Here is a 7,712-nt window from a genome sequence, read left to right as displayed (position 1 = left end):
GAGCTTTTTATTAGCGTCTTTGCCGTGTGGCAGGGTTAGGGAGTGTGAAAGCACGGATCAACATGGCTTCTTGACACGTTTATTCACTTTGTGTACAAAGTAAACATATGTAGATTTCACACATTCAGTCTTTCCTTCCACCTAAATAGTGTCTTTCATGACGACTGCACGTCCATATTTATGTACACGTAGGTCGGCAGGCACGTGCTAGCCAACGCGAGCGTCTCCAGCAAGCTGAGCCGATAAGACTCCATCGTTCCGACTCAGCAGGCCGACTGCTGACATCAGCGAGCCCGTTCGGCTCCCTGCTCCGTCCCAGTTAGCAGACGCGACATTAAAAATATAAACCATCTGCTTGGCTTGGGTGCACGGCGCTGACGTGAAGGTGGAGGAAGCTGCAGTGTTTTGGTCCACTTGGAGCACGCCGCAGCATTGAGCGTGGTATCCTTCCGTCGGTCACATGTCAGACCACAAGATGGCCTTGCTGCCCTTCTCCACGCTGCTCACGTACACGCCCGATGGCGACCACGACACCGAGTTTATGGCTGAGCTGTGAACAATAAAAATAAAAGACAAGGTTCAGGTCACCTGATATCAAATCATGCGACATGAGGGCTTACTTGTGGTTTCGGTCCAGGGTTCTGTCCACCTTCCCTGTGAGAACATTCCAGATGTACAGCGCTCCATCTGCCGATCCTCCAGCTACGAAGTTTCCGTCAGGACTGAGGAGGAGGAACAAAAAAAAAAAAAAAAGTTATGTGCTGATCCTGGTATGTTGAGGCGTCTTCTCACTTGTAGTCCGAGTCCTGGTTCCAACCAATATTGGTATCGGATGCTATTTCAAAAGATTACCCTTCTATTAAGAATGGAAAGGTCAACAGGGAGTATGTAGTTTGTTTGTTTCGGCTTTTTCCTGATTAAAGAGTCGCCACAACAGATCTTTTGTTCCGCATATTGATTTTGACTTGAGCAATTTATAAGCATGCAGTGAAAGAGACAAGGTGCTAAAGCCAACTAAAAAGAGACATCTCCAAAGAGATGAAGTCTAAAAGTCTGACATGTAAAAGAGTGGAATCCAACCCACCTGAAGGTTACTCGAGTCCAGTCCGCACCGCACTTGAATCCCGGAGCGCTGAAGACAAAAAAACGGACACAATGTGAGCGTCAAAGTGCAATCACGTCACAAAAAGCGGCGCTGAGCACAAACCTAAACGTCTGTCTCACGGCATTGGTGCGCAGGTCTACAATCTTCACCACGTCGTCCCTGGAGCATGTCAGCAGGTCCGTGCGGTCGTGGTTCAGGTCCAAAGACGTCACCCGGCCCAGAAGCTCCAGCTCCCGCACGATGCTTTCTGCCCTGGAACACCACCACCAACAGAACGTAAACAAACTGCTCGATGTTCATTCACTCTCCTTAGAATAGGAACAAAAAGATGACCTGATGTCCCAGAAGCGAACCTTCTTGTCAAAGTGTCCGCTCATGACGCACTGCTCTGTGCACACGATGTCATTGCAGCTGGACCCGGTGAAGACAGTCTTCATGCCTGCACACAGACGCAGACACAAACTCAGTCCAGCCAGCCGGCGGGCGGGCGGGATCACGCGTGAAAGGCGTTCAAAGCGGCCGATCACGTACAGACTTTGCTGCGGAGGTCCCACAGTTTGAGTGTTCGGTCGTAACTTCCAGAGACGATGCGAGCGTTGTCCAACAGGAAACGAGCGGACAGAACCTTCCCGCTGTGTCCAGTCAGGGTGTGCTGGGGAGACAAAGTGTCCTCACAAGTTACATCAGAGCGCTACCAGACCAAGACCCAGACCAACGCTTGAGTTCAAGTCGGCCCGTGGACGAGGGCGGAGCTACTGTGGTCTCAGCAGAAGAGTGCGATCACCACTCAGACTCCCCTCCCCCAGCCTGGTGCTCCCCTCTGGTCATGTTATGTTGGATGTCACTCAACCAGCCTGTGAGTGCTCCCCTACAGGCTGCTTGTGATGTCACATCCTGCGTGTCAGCAGATCCTGGACCAGCAGTGCAACTTTAGCACGCCGGGCTGAGAGCAGGGCCTGCTGGGAGCCAACATGGTGGCGGGAGGGGTTTGTGTGAGGTCAGACCTTTTACTTCTCATCACGGACAACACCTCAAACAGGAAATAAACTGATACTTGAACAACAATATGCTAGTGCTAATGTTATTAATGAAATTAAAAAAAAACTTTGATTGTCATAGAATAACGATTGGATCATTCAGGATGTCTTAGCAGACGTGAGGCGCTCATGCAAGCAGGTCTGAGGGGATGATGAAGAATCCAAACGTTTATTCTCTCAGGTAAAAGAAAAATACCCCAACCAAATGTCACTCTTTTGTGGTGCAAACTGACACTTTTTAGACTTCACAACATTCTGCTATACTTCAAACTGTCTGCGGGGAAGAACCCCTCTTATCAAGCAGACATGTGACTGCTGTGTTAAATTAAAAAGGGAAATATTTTAAAGTCATTTTACTGACTGACCCTCAATCTGTAGTCATCCAAAGTCCAGATGCGGCTGGCAAAGTCGTTGGAGGCGGCCAACAGGTATGAGCCCTGCACACACACACACACACACACATACATTAAGAAGTGAAAGTGAAAGTTAGCGGTAGTAGGTGTGTGCAGACTTACAGCACTGTCGAATTCAATACTGGTGATTCCAGCGTTGCTGCCAGTCAAAGCTCCTTTCGGCTCACAGCGACCTACAAACACACATTATTGGAAATCAACACGCCGAGCTCAACTAGTATATGATTCAGCTGCACGGCAGTATTCTAACACGTCAACCGAATGAAGGTCTCAGCTTGAAAACTTTAGATCAGTCCCCTTCACCCACCCCCACCCTACACTCCATTGTGATGGTTTTGGTTGGAAGTAAAGGACAAGGAAGCCGAGATGGTCTGCGCACGACTCCAAATATGGCATCACTTCCTGTGTGTGTCAGCAGCTCAGAGACCAGCACGGCGTTACTTTCAGCGTGCTGGCAGCACGGAGTGCAAGCTGCTGGGGAGCACGGGTCGGGATGAGCTTTATGGGTAAAATCAGACCTTTTACTTCTCATCATCGACCTTCATCACCTCGAGAAGGAAGAAGCACATGAGTACAACTGAGAACCCACCTGAGATCACTTCCCACAGCTTCACCCGGCGGTCCATCCCTCCTGTTGCTAGGAGCCGTGAGCCAGGGCTGAACTTCACGGCGTTCACCTCACCGTCATGTGCTTCCTGAATGCGTACACATAAAAACACTCCGGGTGTTGGATACATGCCTGCCCCTACTGTCGTACTGAAAAAAACAAAAATCAAACCAATACTTACAAACACATGTAGCGCAGTGGATGGGACTCGGACGTCTGCACAGGCCCCCACTGGCGTCTCCGTGTTTTCTGGAGAAGTACTGAAGGAGTTTGCACTTCGGCGTCTGCTGACGACAATAACTTGCATGATAGCACATCCAATCAGACGACTATCAGCCACTGACTTTAACATAAGTCAGACCCCAGCAGAGCAGGACTACAAACATCTAAAGTTAGCACCCTTTTACCATGTTTAATTTCTGCAAAGTAGGCCGGGGAAGTCTGGACTTCCCTGCCAAGACTGCTGCCCCCGCAACCCAGAACCAATAAGCGGAAGAAAATATGAAATTTCTGCAAAATCCGTTTAGAGCCTTGTAAATGTAGTTTAACATTATTAGAGCCTTTTAGACAGGAAATAGCACCCCCTATGGTCACCTTTATACTCCTATTACCCAATATAGTAGACATGATATAGACTCAGTTCCCTGTTCATTTTTATTTGTAAATTTCCAGTTTATTAAAAATACTTCCTATGTGGCAATTGTCTCATTTTAGTAACATGTTTGTGAGTTTTTTTCAATGTCTTATTTTAGTTCATTTAGCCATTTTTAGTTAGAGTCCCCTGATAAAACTTGTTCTACTTCCAAACAGATACAAATATCAATGTGGTATCACAGTGTATCATATAATTTCTTATTCTGTACTGTGGAATGTTAGAAAAAGCTCAAATGATATTACTCAAACAGAACACTCTGCAACATGGAGGGATGACAACTTCTGTAAGCATTTGGGGTATAGCTGAGTTTATATATTAGCCTCAAGCGTCACAATGCTTCATTTAGGGTAGAAATACATCAAATTAGCTTTTCAGATGAATAGGCTGTATTCAACCATAAAACAGCATGATTTATTAATTCATTTTAGAAAAACTGACAGGATGAAGCTGCTGAATTGTGGATGCCTACCCAAAGATGTTGGAGATGGAGTCAAGCAGACCACCAGGGGGAGGCTGGGACATTTTCTTACTGCAACAAATTCCATTTGATGTCAATTTTGAGTGGTAGAAGCGCGAAAACAAACACATACAAATGATAAAATAACTGATTAAAATGTGAACATATTCCTTCCACGTCTCACCTGGGAGTTCTGCCAAGCGGTCGGTTGTGCGGCGGCTCGCCGCCCCCCTTACCGGACTCTTCTGCCAGAACTTCAATGTCATCGTCCCTGAGGGGAACAACCCGTCAGAATCCCCGTGGGATCAGAAGGGAACAAGTCAAGTCAAAAGTTCACCAACGGGTCAATTGGCAGCGGCTCTTTGGCGGCATCAGCCAGCTCCTTCTGCAGTTTAGCCTGTCTGCGTCTGAGAGGGGGCAAGAAGAGCTGGAATCACTCCTGCTTGTTCCTCTGCCGAGCGGAACATCTCGTGTACCTGCTGTCTTTTTCGTTTTCAGCGTTAAGGCGGTTTGCCTCCTGGGCCTTCTCAGCCATCCAGCGGGAAACCAGCTCTTGGTTGTCCTCGGTGGTCTTCCTCAGCTTCTCCTCCAAGGCGCTGAAGGTGATCTGCAGCGCGTCATACTCATCCTTTAAAGTCTGATTGGCTCGCTCCAGATCCTGCATGAGAAACACTCAGAATGTCAACTTCCTTTTCACCAGAACGCCGTTCCCTACCTTTGGGTGTGGTCTTCCTACCTGTAGGCAGTTCCTAAGATCTCGACAGTCTCCCTCAAGGTTGCCGATCTGCTGTTGGTACTCCAGCATCCTGAGACGTGACACGACAAGGGCAGTTAGCCGCACACATCAGCGATGAAATGTGAGGCGAACCGCTACTGACTTGGCCTCGTTGCTCTGGATCTCTTTGTCTTTTTGTTGGATCTGATTGTTCAGCTCAATCACTGTCTGGGCCAGCTGTAGGACGACAGGACACTTTTAAGATGACCGACAGAGAAGGTAAAGTCACCCTGCAGACTGTGGGCATTTTATTTTGAAGGCTGATTCCAAACTTCAAGACTGGCAAACATGCAGCACTAGAAGACTTCCTGCACAGAGCCTGGCTGTGAGGCGCCCTGAGCATGCACACATGTCCTGTGATATGAAGGCTTCCCACCAGGTTGCACACAAACCGACTCACCTCTCCTCGCTTTTTGTGCAGTTCTGTCAGTTCCTCCTGGTGCCGTATCCTCATCTCCGCCATCTCCTGCTGGAGCGCGTCACTGCGGCTGGCATCCGTTGCCACGCTAAAACACAAACAATGCCTCAGCTTGACGCAGACCACAACTACGACTACACCAAACTCATGCACTTACGTAGCGTCATGTCCTCGCGTGGCTTCATACTTGTCAACCTGATAACGCTCTGAGAGAACAGCCTGCAGGTCTGATTTTTCCAGCAGGCGGTTATCTGGGGAAAAACACAAGGTTTGATCTGAATGAGGTCAGGTCATCTTCCCACCACAGTGACGCTCCTTTCACCGCATCTTCATTTTAAAACTTGCTGTCTACAACAGCGTCAGTGTGACAAAGAGCATTGTCACTCACACTGATGAACAATCTCCTCAAAGCCATGTCGCTGCACTCTGTCTCGAAGCCTGAGTTGCTCGCAGATGTGTCTCTTCCATGTGCATGCGCCTCTTCTCTCCGCCATGACCGCCTGGAACAAACATAACATGAGCGCCCACACGCAAACCAGCATACTCCAGATTCTGCCAAAAAAACAAACAACTTGGTGGTGTTCTTAAAAAAAAAAGAATCAAATCACTGTAGTTATTGTGCTCAAAACAATTTAACTTGAAATCACACAAGTTTTAGCATGACGCCCTGGTTAGATCACGTGATTTCATTCCATTTACTGAGGGGGAAAACATTTTTTTATTCAACTTTGTTGTCGTTTATATCGAGCCTAATAAATGAAATATGCTTCACTACTCTGATTGGAGAGGATAAATCGTTTTGATGAAGTAATTGCTGTCCAGTTTGATGTAATCATATCATACTTTATTGAGCTGCGTTTGCAGCTGCCAAGAGCAAATAAACACTTGCGCTGATTCATATGAATAACTTCCTGTCATATTGATTTCGTTATATCGACCCATCTATTTATAAACTGAGCTCAAACAGCCGTGACTCAACATGTTAGCATGCTAAAGTAGCAGCTAGCTTTAGCGGTTTGGAGAAGATGCAAATGTTTCTAGTTCCAAACGTTTATTGCCATCATAGTCGGTGAACTATTACCTCCCTCGGTAACGACCTCCTTCCCTCGGTGTTGTTGGGTCCGTCAAGCTTTAGCTTCTTTGGTCAGCCGACATCATTTTCTTCTCTCGACTCACTTGGCCTCAGCTCCATTTTGGCTCCAGAGGCGTGCTTCTTCCGCAACGTCGCAGGAAAATGACGTCACATCGGTCATACTTTTTTGGGGCGCCTTTTATAGTCGCTGGGCGAACTTTTCACATTTCCGCTACATGACAATACTGTATTACGGTAATAATATTTAAACAACATGCACAATCAAGAAATATATTAATATACACTCGAAGCACGTTTACTCAAGCGAATTAACACAACATTCGAATTTATATTTCGTAACTCATTGAGGGAATTCTATCCATCAATGCCCACGACAACTTTGCTTTGCGTGAATCCGACCGATCCAAATAGCTTTAGTATTGACACCAATATCGACATATTGTATTGACACCAAAATCGGATCGACACAAGCATCTTGAAGTCAATTTTTGTCTGTTTATTTACAAACGTATCTAAGTATTTTGTTATTTATGTGTTGTGTACAAACTCAGGACACAGGAAGGCTTATGGGGCAAAAAGCCAAAGGATTTTTTGCTGTTTTGTTTAGCTTTTTAAAAGTATTCTATTTTTACATTCGATAAAAAATTATTTAGATTAAAAAAAAATAAGATATTTCATGTCGATATTTGATATTTCATACATTGACTTTTATTGTCGTATTTGCATACAATTTGTTGACAAAAAAGTGCCTCAAATCTGTGTCATTCTGTAGTCAAATGATACCATTAGATTTGCATAAAAACAAAACATCAAATAGTCAAAAATCTATATAACAGGGAAACTGTGATTGGCTGGCGACAAGTCCAGCGTGTAACCCGCCTCTGGGCCAGACAGCTGGGATAGGCTCCAGCACGCCCGCGATCCTTATGAGCAGTAGAGCGGTAGAAAATGAATGAATTAATGAATAACAGGGAAAATGTATCTTCCACTTTTCCCTGGCAAAGCAATTCTGTTTAGCATGTAAGGACATTTGGATCAACAATAGTATCTGCCAGGCGGCACGGTGATCTGGTGGTTAGTGCGCAGACCTCACAGCTAGGAGACCAGGGTTCGGTCCCCGCCCTCGGCCATCTCTGTGTGGAATTTGCATGT

The 7,712-nt window shown here is 46.3% G+C and overlaps 1 protein-coding gene and 2 non-coding genes across 3 annotated transcripts; all 3 read right to left on the bottom strand.

The window, feature by feature from the left end:
* Window positions 1–39: 39 nt before the first annotated feature.
* On the bottom strand, window positions 40–6,698 carry atg16l1 (ATG16 autophagy related 16-like 1 (S. cerevisiae)). The gene is made up of 20 exons (XM_058079330.1): window positions 6,549–6,698; window positions 5,856–5,967; window positions 5,625–5,718; window positions 5,450–5,555; window positions 5,153–5,226; window positions 5,011–5,080; window positions 4,751–4,932; window positions 4,616–4,681; window positions 4,459–4,545; window positions 4,287–4,346; window positions 3,344–3,446; window positions 3,145–3,250; window positions 2,658–2,728; window positions 2,508–2,579; window positions 1,637–1,757; window positions 1,439–1,544; window positions 1,208–1,357; window positions 1,085–1,132; window positions 621–722; window positions 40–550 (listed from the first exon to the last, which is right to left on the bottom strand). Exons 2-20 carry the CDS (start codon window positions 5,959–5,961, stop codon window positions 457–459), a joined length of 1,818 nt encoding a protein of 605 aa, XP_057935313.1. The 5' UTR covers window positions 5,962–5,967; window positions 6,549–6,698; the 3' UTR covers window positions 40–456.
* LOC131135150 (small Cajal body-specific RNA 6) lies at window positions 1,865–2,131 on the bottom strand. Its single transcript, XR_009131539.1, has one exon. It is a non-coding gene; the product is annotated as a small Cajal body-specific RNA 6 (non-coding RNA).
* LOC131135148 (small Cajal body-specific RNA 6) lies at window positions 2,822–3,095 on the bottom strand. The gene has a single exon (XR_009131537.1). It is a non-coding gene; the product is annotated as a small Cajal body-specific RNA 6 (non-coding RNA).
* Window positions 6,699–7,712: the final 1,014 nt, after the last annotated feature.

The sequence above is a fragment of the Doryrhamphus excisus genome, chromosome 8 (assembly GCF_030265055.1).
Source record: "Doryrhamphus excisus isolate RoL2022-K1 chromosome 8, RoL_Dexc_1.0, whole genome shotgun sequence".
Classification (NCBI taxonomy): Eukaryota; Metazoa; Chordata; class Actinopteri; order Syngnathiformes; family Syngnathidae; genus Doryrhamphus; species Doryrhamphus excisus.
The sequence above is the reverse complement of the archived record's forward strand: the minus strand, read 5'-3'. Positions and strand labels throughout refer to the sequence as shown.

Coding starts and splice junctions, on each gene's coding strand:
- atg16l1 (XM_058079330.1), bottom strand. CDS start 5,961: ATGGCGGAGAGAAGAGGCGCATGCACATGGAAGAGACACATCTGCGAG. Junction 3,447..4,286: donor TCCATCTCCAACATCTTTGG/GTAGGCATCCAC, acceptor TGTCGTCAGCAG/ACGCCGAAGTGCAAACTCCT. Junction 1,545..1,636: donor GGACCTCCGCAGCAAAGTCT/GTACGTGATCGG, acceptor GTCTGTGTGCAG/GCATGAAGACTGTCTTCACC.